Source organism: Chelonia mydas, chromosome 15 (assembly GCF_015237465.2).
Source record: "Chelonia mydas isolate rCheMyd1 chromosome 15, rCheMyd1.pri.v2, whole genome shotgun sequence".
Classification (NCBI taxonomy): Eukaryota; Metazoa; Chordata; order Testudines; family Cheloniidae; genus Chelonia; species Chelonia mydas.
This window is the reverse complement of record NC_057856.1, coordinates 19199355-19220202: the sequence shown is the minus strand read 5'-3', so window position 1 is coordinate 19220202 and position 20848 is coordinate 19199355. Positions and strand designations below refer to the sequence as shown.

Below are 20848 nucleotides of genomic sequence, written 5' to 3'. Positions count from 1 at the left end.
AACCTCCACATTGCTTGATTTATATTAGATCCTGAAAGTGCTGTAGCAGATACTTTTGCACAAGTGAGGGAATGGACAAGATGGACAAACAGGTCAATTAATTTTTATGAGGCCAGATGTTCAGTCCGTTTTACCCCCTTAGTGTTGTCTGAGTGGTGCACAGGGAATGTAGTGTGATCAGTTGAGAAATTCTCATGGTGGGAAAGCCAGTATAGCCACCTCCTGCTCCAGTTTCCCCTCCCTTGGCATAGGGGCTGTATCAGGGGAAGAGTGGTAGAGGTGGAGTAGATCGCCCCTAAAGCAATCACAGTGGAGCTCCCTAAGGGTCCTAGTCAGCTGTCTTACATTAAAGCAGCCCCCTTCAGTCAGAGGAGCCAGGGCAGCTTCAGAACTGCGGAACAGTAGACTACTCCCAGATGACACTTTCTTCAGCCCTGAGCCAAGTGACTCGTGGTTCAGGAGAGAACCTGGCCTATAGGCTGTATATTACCAGTTTAAAGGATGCTGACCTGCTGGCATATGAGGTTGCACTGTAACAGATCACTGAATCCTCTCTGAAATCTGAGCATCAGAGAGAGCACTACGAATGGTCAAAAATGTACCACGACTGCCATGAAAACCCAAACAGTCACATGACAGAAATGGCCACACTTCTATTTACAATGAAATCACATTTCCATCTACTGCATTATCACACACGTGCATGGCCACTTCCATGGCATCTTGGCTGTGGACTGAGAAAAGAGGACAAGAGTCATCAAAATATGAGTAGGACTCTACTCCTGTTGAGCTACAGGCCTCCAGGAGCTGTGCATACTTGGACTGGGCTATCCACTGACAGCCATTACATTTAAGTTACTGTCTGTAACCGAGGGCAACCTTAATTTTCAGTGCTTTTGATGTAGCTTCATAAGCTATTTTTTCTAAGGATGTCATGGGGTAAATTGGTGTTTTCACCTGTCCCTTCCTATCTTGTCACCGGCCATGGGTAGATCTGGTTATATGACCCTTCCCCCCCTTTGTCACATACCCTTGTGGGGATACACCATGGTGATTGTATGAGTCAATCTATTTCAAGGTTTTAAATTTATAAGACTTACCAAACACTCAGGCAGGATTTCTTTGTGGCACCCACTTTGACAATCTGATTCACAGCACCTGGGAGCAAATTGTCTGATTCCGTGATCCCTTGCAAAGTGAGATAATTTTTGGAAGTACAGTGAAGATCCTTGCCATCCCTACTGTCTGAACAATGTTGCTAAGTTATGTTTTCTCCTCTTTAATTAATGTTATGAGCTCAATCTAACTGTATGAAAGCACCATTCAAACCAATAGCAGTCCCATTCTCCAACAGATGGAAGCTTCACTCACACGTTCTTTATGAGCGGAACTGAGAGCTTACTTAGGGGCCCATCCAGTATCCTCTGTAATCAATGAGAGGCTTTCCATTGACCTCAATGGTCTTTGGCTGAGACCTCTCTGATTGTTACTACTATTCAGCTAGGCCCCACTTCAGGAAAGCCTTTAAACACAGGCTTAACTTTAAGGAAATGGAACTTAAGCATGCACTTAAGTGTTTTGCTGAATGGGGATGGACTTAAAAACATATGTTTTAAAGTAAGCATGTGCTTACATGCAGTGCTAAATTCAGGGCCTGAAAAACAACACATTTGAGTATGCCTGTAAAGACGTGCACATGTTTAAGGGCTTTGATGAATTGGAGCCTTAAAGAACTAGTGTTATAAACCAATTTTTAAAAAGTATATTGTTAACATATTTCATGGACTTTGCTGAAATATCCTGAACCTCTTACGAGCAGGATACCTAGAAATGGGGAGGATCTTCATGTCTGATCTTCCATTCTTCAGGAGCTAAAACGTCCTGGGTTTCAGAGGACCATTTCAGTCAATGGGGCTAAAACTCTCTTAGCGCAGTGCCTCTGCTCTCAACGACTCCCATATTTCCTATGACCCAGAGCACCTGAAGTTATTTTCTTTTTTTTGTCCAGCTTACTAGTATTAAAAGAAATGATGGAAGGGACCAACAAGTGCAAATCCACAAACAAAAAAGTATGCCATATATAGTAAGAGAGCATGTGCACTAGAGGGGTTAGAGAAGGGAATTAATAAAAGGGAGATTGGTTAAAAATGACGCATTTTTGTTCCTTAGAGTCATAAATCTTATTATTTCCTTGGAGAAAAGCCATGTGCTCAGTGCCTGAAACTGCATTTTTAAATGATACTCTTGATTTTTCACTTCCTTTATTTACTTAAAAAAACAAACTAACAAAACAAGAAAGCAACAACAATCCAATGGTTTAAATCACAGCCATGTTTTATGGTCAGTATAAACCCTTAAATCTGCCCGTCAGTTGACACAGATGGAAAAAACCAAATTGTATTAGCTCTCCACTAGAAAAATGATGGTGCTTTATGTACTATCCAAACTCTAACCAGATTCACAAAGAAATTGAACAGAACATGGAACATCTTTTCAAATACAGTAAAATAACATCAGTCAAATAACTATTTTTTCTCTGGCACCATTGTAAATGTTAATTTTAATATTACACAGTACAAATTATTCCATTTCTATATGTTAGACAGAAAAGTAATAAACAAATGAGTCAACCATAAAACCGTTACATGATTTACGTCAGAGTATGTTTGCTTACCAGCTACAAAGCAAAAAAGAATACATATATATATTCAATAGAAAACCACTATTAGTACATCAGATGCACAATGCAGTAAGAGACTTTCAATACTTTCATCAAACCAGGACGATTCCAGTTTTTTTCATAACTTTTATAAGTATAAATGACATGGGCCGCCATGCTATTATAACAACTGGAGAATTTAATAAAAGTCTAGACCCATTTCTTGACAAATCTTCTCCATCTCTATATAAAAACACAAATGCTCATCAGGTACTTCATACATACATGGCTGATTTAGGCCTACGAAATGTGTGGAGTTTCTACAGCCAGAGACTCTTTTTTTTTTTCCCCCTTGCAGCTCATTCAACATAGTCTTAGTTGAATTTCTTAGTGTCACAAGACTATTTTTTAGTGCCACAAGACAAGATCAATTTTGTCACTGACTGTGACATTGGTGGTATTGTTATATTTGACCATGCTCCTACACAGATGTCTTTTAGGCCCCCAGGGTATGTATCCTCAACTAAAATGTGGAGATTAAATACCTCTCTGCTGTTTGATACATCATTTGTTAACTCCACCCATCCAGAGTTAGAATTTTTTTAAAAATGTCCCCCACCACTTCATCAGCTCCCACACTTTGGGAAGCCTTTAAAGGCTTCATCAGAACCTGTATCATCTCTTATATCACTTTTAAAAAGAAATGGAGAGAACAAGAATTGATACTCTTGCAAAAGAAATTAAGGCCTTGAATGTACACTATGCTTCTGCGCCGTCCCCAGAGATACTCAGAACGCTTATCAATCTAAGATATGAAATCAACAAACTTCTGTCCAAAAAGGCTGAGTTTGTTTTATTCTGTTTGAAGCAAAATTACTGGGAATCTGGCAAGAGAGCTGGCAAGCTGCTGGCACACAGACTTAAGCAAAAGGCTAACAGACCTGAGACTACAGCTTTTTCGAATTTACTGATCCCCACATAGGCTAATGGTAATGGATCTCATTAATGCTGAATACAGTTGGTAACTCCCTTGGGGCTACATTAGCTCATATGTTTTGGGAATTTCTGGTATGAAGTGAGTCAAAGCACCAATTTGATATTGGATGCTAAATTGGAGCTTTCCCTCTCCCACTCTAAGTTTCATTCTTGGATATATTCCTAATCAACCTAAACAAGACGGCATGATTCCAACATGCAGCTTTGGTCATTAAAACAATTAATCCTGCAAAAATGGACAGTAATCCCCACCACCAACTGAGGTGTGGCTCAGTGATACAACTGATCTTGTAGCTAACGAATGACTGGCATTCCGCAGAAAGGGAATGCCCAAAAAATTCAAAGCAATTTGGGCTGCCTTTTTAGAGGTCTATGATTAACATAGACCTGCAGATAGATATGTCACTTCCCCTCCCTTTACTCTAACCCTCTTGATTCACTTTGTGTATTATGATCAATCTGGTATTTTGGTATATTTATTGTATTTGGAAAAAATAATAAATAAATAAAGGAACGTGTTGACTTTTTATGGAGTCAACCCATAAATCTACTCTTCATGTTTTTCCCCCTCAAAGGTGGTGGGGTAAAATCCTAGTCCAGTTGAAATCAATGGGAGTTTTATCATTGACTTCAATGGAGCCAGAATTTCACCCTGGGACTTTAAGGGTCCAATTCCCCACTGTGTTGTCATTTAAAACCATGCAAAGTGGGTGCAAATGCTACCTTTCTGATTGGGTTGTGTTTTACATGCAGCTTTACACAGGTGAATGACTATGCAAGGGCCAAAGCAGTGGAGATGTGAGCCCTAGAACTCTTGAAAACCGTGATGCATTGCATGGGCTTGATTCTCCTACTGTGGTAAAACTGATATGAGATCAGAAAGAAGTCCTGGAGCCTCTACAGTCATTTTGCAACATGGAAGGCCAGATCTGGAGCAATGCTGATTTGCACCAGCTTGAGGAACTGGCTTGAAATATGTAAATATTTATCCTATGCCATTTGACTAATGGATAAACTCAGCACAGCCTTTTTAATAAATCTGCTTGATACTTTCTCCTCCTGCCTGCACATCACCCAATCCTGCAGTCCTGAAAGGCTCCCAGTGGCACTGCAGGAATGAGCCCTAAATAATGAGATAAATGCAGGGCTGAGAGCAGTCCCCCAAACTGAGTAGCTGTTTCTTAAGAATAATTAAGTGCTAATGTTATCAGATGTGTGTTAGCATCACGGGATAATCAAATTAAATAGTTAGAATGGAAGACTCTCTCTGGTTTCAGAGTAGCAGCCGTGTTAGTCTGTATCCGCAAAAAGAAAAGGAGGACTTGTGGCATCTTAGAGACTAACAAATTTATTTGAACATAAGCTTTCACCTAGTCTATCACCCAAGTTTTCCTTTAGCATTTACTCTGGCAAGGTACCTTATTAATTGTATTGAGCAATGCATGCTAACAAGTAGTAGTGCTTGCCTCTTGTAGTGTTCCATTTGTTAAATAGCCGTTGAAACCTCCGTTTTAAATAAATTAGACTTGGTCTTGAAAACTTGCTAATCCAGGAAACAGGTCTGGGGCCTGATTTTGCGCTGTCCTACGCCGGGGTCAATCAGAAGTAACTCCACTGAATTCAGTGGAGGTAAACCAGTTTAAATGTGCGTGAGAGAGCAGATTCAGACACACCAGTAGAGCAGCTGCCATTCTAGCTTCCTGACATGGAGGGGCCAGTCTAAGAATGGAAAGGTTGTTCGGATTCCATGTCCTGAGACTGCTAACACCAGCCCCCATTGTGACTCGGGACTGAGACTACCGCCTTGTTCCACGTAGGACACCTACTAACAGGGACTGTCCATATCATCTTTGAAGAGGACACTCTACCACCAACCCAAAGGATAAAGTAGTCTGACCAGCACTAAAAACCCCATAACTCATCACTTGCAACCTGCCAGATGTAAAACAGCCAGAGCCAGGTGCTGATCTCTGGCCTGTGTAAAACAGGAATAACTCAACTGAAGTTAATAGAGTTATGTTGCTGTAAAACAGGTGCGAGACTACTATCAGGCACACGTTCTGCATAAAACATGTTTGATAAGAAACCCCCACTATTAGATGGGAAATACAGGCCTGATTCTTCATTGCCTGCGCCTCATGTAGTCACTGACACCATTGCACAGTTGGCATAAAATGTTACCCCCCTGGTTGAAATGACTGTACAGCTCATCACCTTTAAACATATTGTACTTGCAATACACAGTATCATACGTGAATGAAAATTACTTATATATTAGGTAAAACCTTGGCCCCATTGAAGTCAGTGGGACCAGGGTTTCATCCATTGTGTTCTTCCAGGAGAGCAGTGAGAGCTTCGGAAAAACTCAGTAGCTAAGAAATATTTTTCTCTTAAAATAGATAAAATAAATAAATAAATAAGCTTCTCAACTTTCTAGCCCAGAGCAATATTAATTAAAGAGGGAAAGAGGCTCAATCTATGTGTTCACCAGAGGATTAATAAATAAGAGAGAGCTTTCCTAACCACTAAAGCTAAATGACAGGTTTCAGAGTAACAGCCGTGTTAGTCTGTATTCGCAAAAAGAAAAGGAGGACTTGTGGCAACTTAGAGACTAACCAATTTATTTGAGCATAAGCTTTCGTGAGCTACAGCTCACTTCATCGGATGCATACTTTCCACAGTATGCATCCGATGAAGTGAGCTGTAGCTCACGAAAGCTTATGCTCAAATAAATTGGTTAGTCTCTAAGGTTCCACAAGTCCTCCTTTTCTCTCTCTCTGGTCTCCGAAAGGTGCAGTTTCATTAATGCAAAGCTAGCAGTCACACTTAATCCTCCCTCTTGTACACATGGCTTTGCCTCTACTTTCTGCAAAGGAATTACCTTTCATCTGAAAGACTCTAGCCGTAAAAGCTTCTTTTTGACAAATCTGATGTGGACATTTTAAATGATTCATTTGCAACCTGTTTCCAACCCTTATCACCCATATGGAAATTTGAAAAGGCTCATTTTCAACCAGTTCCTAGCCTGCAAAGGATAAACTGTCCTTTTAAAAATACTGCTGTACCTCTTAAGTATGCAGATTGCCCAACTGAATTTTAAATGCAATCACTTTGCTTCCAGTACACTCTAAAATCAGAAGTCAGAGCCTGCATGAATCAGTCTTCTGTGTCCAGGACTTGCTATTTACATAATTTTAAGTCTGTGTGCTGCAATTATGTGAAATGTCCACTTCTTCCCTTCATGCAATACATATGCAATTTAAGACCCATTTATCACACTGAAAATTGCGGTTGTATTTAATCTTTCCAAAGAGAACAAAATCAAATTATTATGTGTAAAGAATGATAATCTGCTGAATTAAAGAGAATATTTAGAAGTTATCCCTCCACGTCTGCAACCTAATAGGGCAAAGAGGTCTAATAAGGAAACCATGGGTAGGAAGGCATGATGTGAGCATACATAATGAGAAGATGAAAACTCTCTTAATCTTTTCAGATTGAATGAAATCTAATTACATGCTGTATTGATTGTTATGTATTTCTGGAAAGAGACAGTGAAAAGGGAAAAAGGCTATTACAGTAAAATTGCAGTCTGACCCTTCAATTGCTTTTGGCACGAAAGCTTATGCACTAGTTGGGGATAGTAAACATTTTTCACTCTCTGTGGTAAATTATTAGCAACAGAGTTAGATGCAGAACTAATTAGGGAAAATCTAGTCAATTAAATAGTGCTGCAAGATAAAAAAACAGAACGATCAGAAATTATCATTATTCTATTTCATAAATCACTGTCAGTTATGTCTGCCATAATATCAGTGTTGACTTTTAGATAAGTAATATTCACTGAAAAGAAACATTTTAACAAATTTAGGATAATACATAGATTGATGAACAGGAGTTAGAGTAGTTCAGTGTTCATTACAGAAGATATTTTGAAAGCCATGAACTAACAGATTTATATAAACCCTATCAAGTAAATTCTAGAATCACGTGATTCCCCCTTGTTGCCTTACTTCTGCAGCAAGCAGCAGCTGGGTATGCTGGAAGCTTTCAGAAATATGTATTTTCTAAGATGATGGGAATTCAGAGGATCAGTATATTGAAAACAATTGTTTGATATGTATGTTTGCACATTTATACAGGGATGCATTACAATTCTTATTCATACAATTCTAAAAATTCTTCCTGTTTCATGAGATATAATTCTTAGGATTATACTTACTTACAGTGGCTTTCACATATGACCTTTTGTATGGGCATCTTTGTGGGCATTGCATGGATGAAGGGATATTGGTACATTTTACTCAGAATTGAAAGTTAATATGGTTGTTGCCTAGGGACTTCAGCTGAACAGTTTTGAGCTTGCACATGATACACATGTAACTCCCCATCCCCCCCCCCCCCCCTTTTTCTTCCCTCCTTCCTAGAGAAGGTGAGTTCTACGAAGTTTATTCTTGGCTGAATGGAAACAAATATGGGAGACAGGTTTTTTGACCAGCACGTTTCAAACTATGAAATTGGTCTCCCTACGGAAGGTCCTTTCTCTGTGACTGGCGCTTCAGACAGGTCCATGGAAAATATAAATGAGGTCGTCTTTGTTTAGGACTAAGCTTAATCAGAGCCCAGTATGGAATACTAGGGTAACCTTACCAAAATACTAAGTACTCAGTAGATGGTTCTTCATTTGCTGAGACCAACGTGGAAATGACTCAGCAATAAGGGGGGGGAAATGAATGAACTGGCCAGACCCCAGGCCCCATCCTGTGTTGCCATTACTCAGTCAGAACTCCCACTGATGTCTCTGGGTGTTTTATGTGTACAAGGAATGCAGGATCAGAGCCCTTATGATTACAGTCTGCATCCCTAGTGGATTACTGGTCCCAATAAAAGATAACTTTAGAGAAGGCCTAGGAATTCTCGCTCACCTTAGAGGACAAATATTATGACAAAGTTTGGGAAACCCAGATGTAGAGCAATAGTGTTGTGTACCAGGATGAAACTGCACAGCTCTGGAGCAATTTCAACCTGTATCTAATATCATGGGCTTTCCCTAAGACAGTACATAACACTTTCATAAAGCGACTTACTTGCAATTACAACGTCAGAGCGTAGTGTTTCCTGCTAAATAATGAGTCATAATGTTCAAAGAGAAAAAACATGAGCCTAACCCAAACATAGATAGCCTGGTTCTGAATGCACTTATACCAAGGCAACTCGACTGATTTCAGTGGAGCTTGGCCTGAGTATTCACTTATGTAACTTAGCAAAGGCCCAGAGACTTTTTGTTGCCCAAATGGCATATAATACAAATGGATCCCCATACCCAGCAAATTGCCAACAAAAACAATTGAAATTACAAAGAACTTCCTGTTTAATGCAAGCCCACAGCAACGACATGCAGTGGTGCCTGCCTGGCTCTATATGCCTGGCACACTGAGCGCTCCCATTGACTTCAAGAGAAGTTATCAAGCAGGACTGATCTCCCTGGTATTAAGATTCCACCTAGAGTCACACCTTATGCACGCAGTCACTAAAAATCAATGTGCTAAGAGCCAAATCCTATCCCCAGCACATAGCCCAATTAACTGGGATGTTGGGGATTTGGGCTTGGAAAGAAGGAATCTGCCCCAAAACCTGTGGATCGGCAGCACTGCAGCCACTACAGCATCCTTATGGCACCCGTACCCACACTTCACTGGGCGCAGGGTGGGGACTGATCCACTGCAGTCCAGGCCCCCTATTGCTGTGGTGCAGCTGGGGACAGGATTTATCCCTATATTTGCTTATTCTTGACATCTCCTTTGAGCTGTTAGTAAAACACCCAACTGTAGACACAACAGCTCTCTCACACTCATTTGTGTGTATTTGTATGTGATACACACGCACACACCTGCACATGTGAGGGAGAGGGAGGTGAGGGGAGAACACTCTGTGCTACGTTATTACTTGCCTGGGTACACTACTTATTACCATAATAGTCTAAACTGTTTAGATTTATACTCTCATTCAGAAAAGAGCACAGGGGGGAGGAGGCAGCAATATACATTTACACTAACCTTAGACTTTTTCTGCATTTTGGGGCTGCAGTTGCCTGTGTTAAATCAATGTTATGATTAAGAAGAGTCGTACAATTGCAAGCACATTTGCTATAATTTAAAAATACTTCTAAGTTTTATCTGGCACTAAATGTTAAGGCATATGTTACATTATATTGTAAATGTAACATTTATTCCTTCTCTCTCTTCTTGTCCAAAGCACTCATGTATTTAATTATATACTTAATCCCCTAGTATTTCACGTTCAGCAGTTTATGAATCTTTAAAAATTTCAATGCACTTATCATTCCAGAACCAGTTTCTGTATGAAAGACTAGTAGTGGTATAGTAACTTTGATCAATTAACATGTTCTATCCATCATGGAACATGATCTCATTTGTGTATCTAAGGAGATTTTTCAAGGCTGGTGAATCAGAACTGAGTCCAGCAAAACAAAACAACAACAAAAAAAAGAGATGCATGCTTGGTTATCGCCCCCCAAGATCTTATCAGATTTAAGTGCCAGTATCATGAAAGAACCACATGGCACTATCAACAATGGGACAAAAGATGCATACTCTAAGAACGTAACAGACGTGGTTTTGAAAGTAAATGTTGAAACCAGACATGACAATGTGATTCTAGGTTACACACGGATTGCTAATAAATCCGATCTTTAAATCTGTGCCCGAGTGCGCGCACACACAGTTCCCATCCATCCCTTACTTTAAAAATATTGACCAACAAACTTTGGGGCAACCTGTAGACCTGGAAACTGGAGAGAATTCACAACTACTCCTGGACGCACACCTCCCTCCCCTTCCCCACCCCCTCTGTTCACTTCCACCTCCCCGGCCGCCACCTTCGCATCCAGCAGGCGATACTGACCACAAGCCGCAGGCGGGAGTCCTACCCTTCCCCCCAGCCACACGCGGCCTCCCCCTCCCCAGCGGGCACCCAGGGACCACTCCCCACGTGCTCCCCCGATCGGCTGGAGGCGACCGGCTCTGCTCCCAGGGAGGAGCGAGCTCCAGGCCGCCCGCTCTCCCCTCCCGCAGGGGGCCGGGCTGCTGATGCCCCCGGCTCACCATTGAGCTGGTTGTACACCACTTCCTCCAGGTGGTCCAGGCGCTGCAGGATGGCCTCCCGCTCGCTCAGGCCGCCCAGCCCCTTGGCGTGGCGGCTCCGCAGCCGGCGGTCGGCGCTCCGCACGATCTGCACCAGCTCCGGGGAGCGCTCCTGCAGCCGGCAGTACACGGAGAAGAGGATGATCCCCACGAAGACCAGGATGTTCACCGTCAACAAAGTTTTGATTTTCCGTGCCACCGCCATGGGAGCCGCCGGGAGCCTCAAGGCATGGCAGCCGGGGCGGCCCGGGCAGCGGCGGCATGGACGGCGGGGCCGGCTCCGGTGCCCCTCGGCCGGCGGCGCGGAGCTGTCCTTCAGCACCACGCGGGCGGGCGGCCGGGCGGGAGGCTCCCCCCTGCGGCCAGCGCGGAGCTGGGTGGCGGGAGGGTCCGGCCCAACGGCTCCTCAGCGGCCGCCCCCACCGCCCGCGGCGGCACGCGGCTGCCCCCCCGCCCCGCTCTCCGCCCGCCCCCGGGCTCCGCGCGCAGGCAGCAGCGCGGCGCGACAGGAGCGGCCGGCCCGCGCTGGCTCCGGCTGGCTGTGGTGCGGCGGGCTCGCCCCGCCCCCGCCCCGCCGGCCGCCCCTTCCCTTCCCCTCCCCTCCCAACGCACGGCGCCGGTGCGAAGTGACGCGCCGCGGCAGGCAGGCGGCCCGGCCGCTCCGCCCCTCCGCAGGCCGGGGGGGGAGACCCTCTGCCCCCTCCCTGGGGGGGCGCTGGCGGGACCCGCTCTGCGCCTCGACAGCCAACGGCCTCGGCCCCGCCCTGCGCGCTCCCTGCCCCCGAGCCGGCTGGGAACCTGCTCCCCGGGGTGCCGCCGGGTCCCCTTCCCGCAGCCCGGGCAGGGCAGCCTGACTCTGCAGCCGGAGATCCCTGCGCCTCACCCCAGGCTGCAAACAGCCCCCCCGGGGGGCCAGCCTGCCCGGCTCCGCCTTCCACAGCACCGGCTGCCCCACCGGGTCAGGGGAGGGGAACGGGACCGAAGCCGAGCCCTAGGGGTGAGAAAGGACCACAAGGGTCACCCAGCCTGAGCCCCTGGCAAGAGGCAGGATTCCTTGTGTCTGAACCATCCAAGACAGAGGTGCCTTCTAGTGCACCTGATTTCTGAGAGAGCCGAGCACATGGGATCCGGCCTTCTCCCCGGAGAGGGCGGAGAAAGCCGCTTAGTTCGGTCTGACTGGATTTGTGGGATTTTGCGATTTCTTGCATTTTAAACCAACAATCCTAAAAATAGCCATTCTTTTTATTCTCCACTGAGAACGCCCTGCCCCAGCCCCAAAATACCGAGGACGAGCCACCTTGAGCATCCCACGAACACAAGGGGAAAGACAGACAGTCTTCTAAAGCAGGTAGGGCTGAAACTGTTTTATAGGCATCACACCTTGAATTGCACCTGGAAATGAATTCAAGTCAGTGTGATATGCTCCCAGCAAGAGGTAGCGCTAAGCAGAAGGCAGCTATATTCAGCAGCAGCTGAGTTTCCTAATGATCTTCAGTCATAGCTAGGGTGACCAGATGTTCCGATTTTATAGGGACAGTCCCGCTATTTGGGGCTTTTTCTTATATAGGTGCCTATTATCCCCCACTTCCTATCCCGATTTTTCACACGTCCTATCTGGAGCTATCCCAAGTGGAGCGTGTTGACTACTGATCCAAACTAAAGGAGAGAATAACTGGGAACAGGTCTGCGTTCAAAAGTTTCAGCCTTTTTGCCCAACACAGAGGGAGAAAAGTTCTCTAGGCCACTGCTGCTATTTGAACATCCAGCCAAAGATCCCACAAGATCTCCAAGCTGTAAGCCTCATTAACAAAAGATGAACAAACTCCTTCAGTTAGCAGCTTCTGATTGACTTAAGGACTGAAAATAATAACGTCCTTCTGTGCCAGTAACAGTCCAGTCTAGCAGCTAAGTAGTGCTCTGCCTCCCAGTCAACAGAAACCTCACTGGTTCTATCCCTCTTTGAAGGCAGACCAGTAAGGTAGCATAATTATGCAAGGTTGCTAGAATGCAGATCCACACAAAAACGCCAGTTCTGAACATCCATAAACTTTGAGCTGTTCAGTAACTAGAACGTCCATAGATTCCCAGAGCCACCTTCTGTGCTGTGTATCCTAAGGGACACAGTAGAGAAGATGCTGCCCTAGGGGGAGGGGAGGGAGGTTGGCATTATCCCATGTTGCACTGTTGCAGGGGTCACAACCCCAGTGTAAGAGCACCCTTGGGCCTATTCTAAGTTACTGCAGCCTCCCCAAGGCTGCCTCTGGGCTGTACTGCAGCACAGAATCTCCACAGCATTCCATGCTATACACCCTCCTGCACCCAGCATGCCCCTTATGTTGGAGTTTGCAAGGTGTGGCATTGCAGGGCCACTTACAATCTGCATTGGGGAAATTCTCTCCTGGTCCTTTGTGGCTCATTTAGATTCCCTATACAGTGAAGCAGAGGGGCAGAATTGGCTTAATAGATTAAAACTATTAAGATAATTTGGTGCATTATGATAATCTACTGTGACCCCTGCGTAACATGGGCCGCAGAACTTTGTAGCTTTACCACTCTCAAAGAGGTGTCTAACTATATAGGCCAGGACAGGATTGGGCTATTTTGAATAGACTAATCACGCTTATTCTACACAAAAATTAAAACCTCTAAGAATACATAATGTAGGGGCTGATCCTGATCTCACTGAGGGCAAAAGCAAAACTCAAACTGACTTCAAGGGACTGCGTTTTGTAACTTTCCAGTGACCAACTTATGTTTTCATTATTTTAGTACTATTTTTGTTAAAAGTCTGTCATAGCAGTTATATTTTCCTGGAAACTACCAATTTGATGTAAGAAAATACACTGAACTAATACTCAAACATAGTTTATTAGATGCCTTTATATGATTTAATATATTATAGCAACACCTGCTGGTGCTGATATAGTTAAGAGTCTGTCAGCATCAGTATTTCTCTTATAAACTCCAAGTTTACAAGCTGGCTGCAAGAATTCACTTTGGATTCAGCCTTTCTAGCAGGCAATTGGTCCCAGGAGTGAATAAAAAACCACCTCTTCCACCACAGAAGTTTACCAAGCATGCTTTCTTTTTTCCTTTTGTGTTCCACACCATTGTAGCTTTAAATGGGTTCTTTGAAAGGCATAATTTCATCCATAATATGGTTTAGGCCATAACAGTATTTTCTTTTGTTAAGTAAACATTTTACCTGGTTAGCTTGAGTAATCTTTTGTGCTTATGCAGTAGTACAGTAATAGAAATACGCTTACGTGGCTTTGCTCCCTTGTCTCTGGCTAATCCCAGAATGTTGAACAAATAAATATCATCTAATTCTTACATAGCACTTTTCATCTGCAGATCTCAAAGCGCTTTACAAAGGAGGTCAGTTTCATTAGTAGAGTTGACCATTCCATTTTATGACAACTTTTCAGATTTCAACATTTGTTTTTATTTCATATTGGAATGAAAACAAAACCTTTCAAATGTTTTCATGAAATGGAACTGTCAAAATGGCTGTTTTCCTCTCGGGAGGGTCAGATTTATCCATTCTCTCTCTCTAGTCAGAAGAGGCAGGATAGCTCTGGACCTCAGAAATGGTCCAGATGAAAATCTGGTTGAAATTGACATATCTCTGCACAAGATTTTGGCTTCAATGAAACAGCATATTTCGATGAAAATACATATAGTAAAAAATTTTCCAATCACCTCTGATCCCCATTTTACAAATGGGGAAAGGGAGGCACAGAGCAAGGAACAAGCCCTAGGTCACCCAGCTGGCAAGTGGCAGAGCCAGGAATAGATTCCAAATCTTCTGAGTCCCACTCCTGTGCCCTATCCACTAGGCCATACTGCCTCTTATTGTGATGGTTAATTACTTCTCTACCTCCACAAGTCCCACAGGGCTCAGTCTTCTCACCCATATTAATATCTATCTGAAGCTGCTGGGAGATGTCACAAGATACCATGTTGTGTAATGCCACCCATCTGTGGATGTCCTCCTCCTCCATCTTCCAGCAATCCCAGTGCCTAGCTAAGATGAGCGCCCAAGTGAAGAACAGCAGGCTGAAGATGGAGATAACAGTAAGCAAAGGAAAAGAATCTGTCAGAGTAGTCTCTCCTAATGCAGTGAAGGTGGTTCATAGCCTTATGGCTTTCCTAGAAACTGAACCCAGGCCTCTCATATGCTGACCTGGCCACGGTGATCCATGCTTTTGTGACCTCCAGGCTTGATTACTGCAACACAAAAACACTGATGCTGGAAAAGCTTCAGCTGATTCTGCATGCAGCAACTCACCTTCTTAGGTTGCCAAGTTTCAGAGCACTTGTCACTCCAGCTCTCTTCACGAACTCCCTATTTAATGCTGAGTCTAAATTTAAAGTTTGGGGGAGCAGATCCTCAGCTGGTGTGAGCTGTTATAGCTCCATTATCATCTTCAGAGCCCTCCATGGGACAAGTCACAGGTGAAGGCTGAATCTTCCACAGTCTCCTCCTGATGGCTCTTCAGGAATTATGGAACTATTGACCTCAAGAGTGATATGGGAGCAGAGCCCTTACTAGCTGTGGACACAATGGAATTCATTCCTGCAGGAGCTCAGAATGACCAGGAAACTCACCGCCTTCTGGACAGAATGTAACACTTCCTCAGCTCTGCTTTCCCACACATTAATCCAGGGGGTTTAGGGGTTGAGACCATGAGCCCGTGCTAACCCTCCTAAGAACACTATCTCTGTTGTAGCTCCTGCTGATGGCATTTCCAGCCTCTACCCCCAGCCCAGCACACCTCTATGGGGTATTGGGTTTTGGGGTAGATTTCAGCATGTATTATTTTCCTTTGTGTGTGATAGCTAAACAATATCGTCTAAAAACTAACAATACCATCTTCTCTAACATGCAAAGAAGCACAAAATGATGCTCTAAGGTTGCAATCATGTGATATCACCAGAAGGTAGAGGTGTTCTGTACCTCACAGAACTGAATCATAACCTAGCACAATCCTCAGGATACATAATGGGTTACAGCTCATCTTTTCCAACCCTCTAAGCGGTAAGCTACTCCTCGGAAGAGCATCCATGTGTGTCTTGTTTAGTACAGCACCAGGCACTCTGCTAGGGCTTACCAAATGATAAGTAAATAGAGTTGAAATGTTCTCAATTTTAATTTTTCATTTAAAATTTTAATTTTGACAACCCTACAAAATAATTGATGTTTATTTCACCTGGGGGGTAGGGGGCTGGTATCAACCATATAGATGGCATTATTTTATTTTTTTAAAAATAGAAAGAGTTTTATGAATTTTCCCCCATTTTTTCCCAACTGAGCTCTATAAACAGCAGTAAGAGGAAGACTGATATATCTAAAGAGGTGTGCCATGATGGTACATAATATTTGAAAAAGAGCGGGCATGAAGAGAGATGAAAGAAGATTATGATGTGAAAAATATTTGAAAACTAGCATTTTTTAAAGTAAAACCAGCAGATTTTTTGACGAAGGAAATTTTGCAAATATAGCTCCTAGCAGTAGCTATTTTTTTTCAAAAATGCCAGGGGTGGCCAACCTGTGGCTCCGGAGCCACATGCGGCTCTTCAGAGGTTAATATGCAGCTCCTTGTATAGGCACCGACTCCGGGGCTGGAGCTACAGGCGCCAACTTTCCAATGTGCTACAGGGTGCTCACTGCTCAACCTCTGTCTCTGCTCCAGGCCCCGGTCCCAATTCCACTCCTTCTCCCAAGGCCCCTGCCCCTTCCCCGGAGTCTGCTGCACCCTTGCTCCTCCTCCTCCCACTGCCGCCCCCCAATGCCCCCAGCCTCCTGCACACCACAAAACAGATGATCACGGCGGGCAGGAGGCACAGGGATAGAGGGTTAGGTGCTGATCGGCAGTGCTGCTGGCAGGTGGGAGACACTGGGGGCGGGGAGATGACGGGGGAGCTGCTGACGTGTTACTGTGGCTCTTTGGCAATCCACATTGGTAAATTCAGGCTCCTTCTCAGATGCAAGTTGGCCACTCCGATATATGCTACACCATCTACCACTTTATAATGAAATCCTAACTGCATTTACCAATATACAAGTTAGACTGAATTTAATATTCTGTAATATTTTATGCAACCCTTCTGCCAGTTGGAGTGGGCAACAAGAAGGGCCAGGTTCAATATCCAGAGCGTTTTTTTTTCAACAATATAACCAAAACTGGCTCAAGCCCCCACCCAGTAACCTGGGAAAATTTCACTCTACCCTCTGGGCACCTCTAAGAGACAATTCTTCCCTTCTCGCAAGCACATTCCACCGGCCACCCTTGCCAACCGGTCTCTTAGTGATTTCAGCTCTGTGCAGGATTTCAGCTCTCAGTGATTTCCAGCTCTGGGCAGGCAGGACAAAAATACAGTCCTACCACAACTGGTTTCAGCTCTGATTGAGCAATTAAAATACCAAAAGAGGCTCCTAATGAAGCCTATTTAGCCCTATTCTTTGAACAGTGGGGAGGAACATGTTAAACCAGTCTAGGGAGGACACTTGATGGTACGCAGCCTCCTGGCTGGTATACCTATACCCACTCCTTCCCCTCTTACTTTCACAGGGCTCTGACATTCGAGCCCCTGCTTAACGAGGTTCCTTCTACTGAGGGTGATCCCCCCATATTTGGGACAGGTTAAGCACAGTCCTGCTTTCCTATATTCCTACAATAATTACAACATTGGTAACCATATTTCACCACCCCTGCATTCAGTACGAAGGTCATTTGTACCCAACACCAGCCAAAGTTGATCATTTTGACAAAGCTGTATCTGATGAGTATGTAAACAGAGCAGGAGCAAACTGTATTTACATAAACACACCCTTAGTCTCTTCCCTTCCCAACTAGCTGCTCAGGGAAGCATTCATTCAGACACTGCTTACATTTATTCTTTGCTATTAAAAGGTAAACATCCTAAATTCTATCTTAAATTACAAAGTCATACAGTGCTGGTGCCATCATCTTGTTGTGAAGAGGTATTGCAGCACATACAATAATTACAATCTTAAATTTATGTAGCATCTTTCCTCCTAAAGAATCCCAGAGTCTCTTTTACACAGCGATTGTTCTACCATCCCTAGGCCAAAATGCAGCACCTATTTGCTACATTAAACAATAGTTTGGGAGAGGAAATGGAAGAAAAAGGCAAAACTTTTTACAGTTGACACTTGCAGGGGGGGAATTTAGCTGACTATAATATAACTGCCTCAACTGGATTCTGGAATTAATACCCTGACTCTTATGAAGAGCATAGTGGGATCTTTAACGAACAAAGGTAATTTGAAATGCCTCCTCTTCCTACCTATTTAACATATATGGCCTCCATTATCATAGAATCATAGAATCATAGAATATCAGGGTTGGAAGGGACCCCAGAAGGTCATCTAGTCCAACCCCCTGCTCAAAGCAGGACCAAGTCCCAGTTAAATCATCCCAGCCAGGGCTTTGTCAAGCCTGACCTTAAAAACCTCTAAGGAAGGAGATTCTACCACCTCCCTAGGTAACGCATTCCAGTGTTTCACCACCCTCTTAGTGAAAAAGTTTTTCCTAATATCCAATCTAAACCTCCCCCATTGCAACTTGAGACCATTACTCCTCGTTCTGTCATCTGCTACCATTGAGAACAGTCTAGAGCCATCCTCTTTGGAACCCCCTTTCAGGTAGTTGAAAGCAGCTATCAAATCCCCCCTCATTCTTCTCTTCTGCAGACTAAACAATCCCAGCTCCCTCAGCCTCTCCTCATAACTCATGTGCTCTAGACCCCTAATCATTTTTGTTGCCCTTCGCTGGACTCTTTCCAATTTATCCACATCCTTCTTGTAGTGTGGGGCCCAAAACTGGACACAGTACTCCAGATGAGGCCTCACCAGTGTCGAATAGAGGGGAACGATCACGTCCCTCGATCTGCTCGCTATGCCCCTACTTATACATCCCAAAATGCCATTGGCCTTCTTGGCAACAAGGGCACACTGCTGACTCATATCCAGCTTCTCGTCTACTGTCACCCCTAGGTCCTTTTCCGCAGAACTGCTGCCTAGCCATTCGGTCCCTAGTCTGTAGCGGTGCATTGGATTCTTCCATCCTAAGTGCAGGACCCTGCACTTATCCTTATTGAACCTCATCAGATTTCTTTTGGCCCAATCCTCCAATTTGTCTAGGTCCTTCTGTATCCTATCCCTCCCCTCCAGCGTATCTACCACTCCTCCCAGTTTAGTATCATCCGCAAATTTGCTGAGAGTGCAATCCACACCATCCTCCAGATCATTTATGAAGATATTGAACAAAACGGGCCCCAGGACCGACCCCTGGGGCACGCCACTTGACACCGGCTGCCAACTAGACATGGAGCCATTGATCACTACCCGTTGAGCCCGACAATCTAGCCAGCTTTCTACCCACCTTATAGTGCATTCATCCAGCCCATACTTCCTTAACTTGCTGACAAGAATGCTGTGGGAGACCGTGTCAAAAGCTTTGCTAAAGTCAAGAAACAATACATCCACTGCTTTCCCTTCATCCACAGAACCAGTAATCTCATCATAAAAGGCGATTAGATTAGTCAGGCATGACCATAGTATCTGAGTGCTACACAATCGTGTTATCCTCCACACGCCTCTGAGGTAGGACAGTGCTATTATCCCCGCTTTTACAGATAGGGAACTGAAGCACAGGAAGATTAAGTGACTTGCCCAAGGTCACACAAGAAGTCTGTGGTGGAGCATGGCATTGAATCCAGGGCTCCGAAGCCCTAGACGAGTGTCCTAACCCTTCCACACCTCATCCAAAAGACAACTGGGGGCACTGGCTTAGTGCTGACTCAGTAGGGAAAGTGGTACCTATAGTGCATCATGAACACCACCACTTCCTTGCTGTTCCTTGGAGGTCTCCCATTCAAGCAGTGATCTAGCCCAGCTCTGCTATGCTTTCAACACAGTGAAATATGGCTGAGGGCATGATGTTTTACTGATACCCACCTCGTTGCCATGCTAATTATAGAGCTGAGCCTGCAGACACACACATACTGCGAATGGTGCTTGCTACTGTGAGCAGCAGCACTGGCATCAACGGACCTACAAACCACATTAAGTGCAACATCAGGTAGTAAGGGACTGCAAGGCAAGCCCTAATGGTAACTAACTCTTGGCTTTTTCCAATTCCAATAAGACCACTTAATATTATTCTTACTGTAGATTTTAGCAGTTAGTACAAATGTGTCCTTTTCGTTTTAGCAAGATGTCTATATATATCACTATTTTCCCTCTCTTACTGTAATGTATTAATAAGTTTCCAACACAACTACTTGTATCATAGTTCCAAACTGTCTCATGGGGTCCTTCTTTCTGAAACTGTGTGCTAATATTCAAGCTGGGGGAAATGCATTAAAGCAGTCTGCTGTCAGTCCCAGCTATCAAGGCTGCAATATAGAGATGCATGACCAGCAGATTCCACACATTACAAGTACAGGTTTGATCTGCAGATGGGATTTGCAACTGCTGGTCTACAGTAATGTGATGTACCTGGGCATGAAGGCTTCAGAACTTAAGAAACTCCAGCTAGTACAGAATGCTGAAGTGTGTCTCCTCAGCAACACACATTGCTGTGAGCACATCAAACCCAGCCTCTGCTCTCTACATTGGCTTCCCCTAGATTATCAAATCAGGATCAATCTTATCCGTCCTTATCTTCAAGGGACTCCATGGCTCAGATTCAGGAGATCTAAAAGAGCCTGATGCTCCAGGATGAAGATGGTGGTCGACAACTCTGCTCCTCAGGCACAATGGAGCTCTCTACAACAAGGATAAAGTGCATCAGCCTGGGACACAGAACTTTCTTGAGACATGGTCTCAGACTGAAGAATGAACTCCCCAAGAACTAAGGACCATCACCAATCTCATCACAGTCCACGCCAAGTGCAAGATGCATTTCTTTGACCTGCCTTCTCTAACACAAATACACAGCAACAGATACATTTGAGGGGGAAAAACCCCTACCAAAAGAAGACACACCACTGCACATGC

At 44.3% G+C, this 20848-nt stretch overlaps 1 protein-coding gene across 5 annotated transcripts in view; it reads right to left on the bottom strand.

Moving 5' to 3' along the window:
* Positions 1-20848, bottom strand: part of GALNT9 (polypeptide N-acetylgalactosaminyltransferase 9) — a 325496-nt gene that overhangs the window by 199492 nt on the left and 105156 nt on the right. Inside the window, exon 1 of one of the 5 annotated variants that reach the window (XM_037879090.2) lies at positions 10780-11191. The exons of 2 other annotated variants lie outside the window; for them this stretch is intronic. In XM_037879090.2, coding sequence (XP_037735018.1) covers positions 10780-11023 — 244 coding nt within the window. In that variant the 5' untranslated portion in view covers positions 11024-11191. Of the gene's footprint in view, positions 1-10779; positions 11192-20848 lie in introns of those variants that run through there. 2 more of the 5 variants (XM_037879092.2, XM_037879091.2) reach the window with 2 other exon arrangements.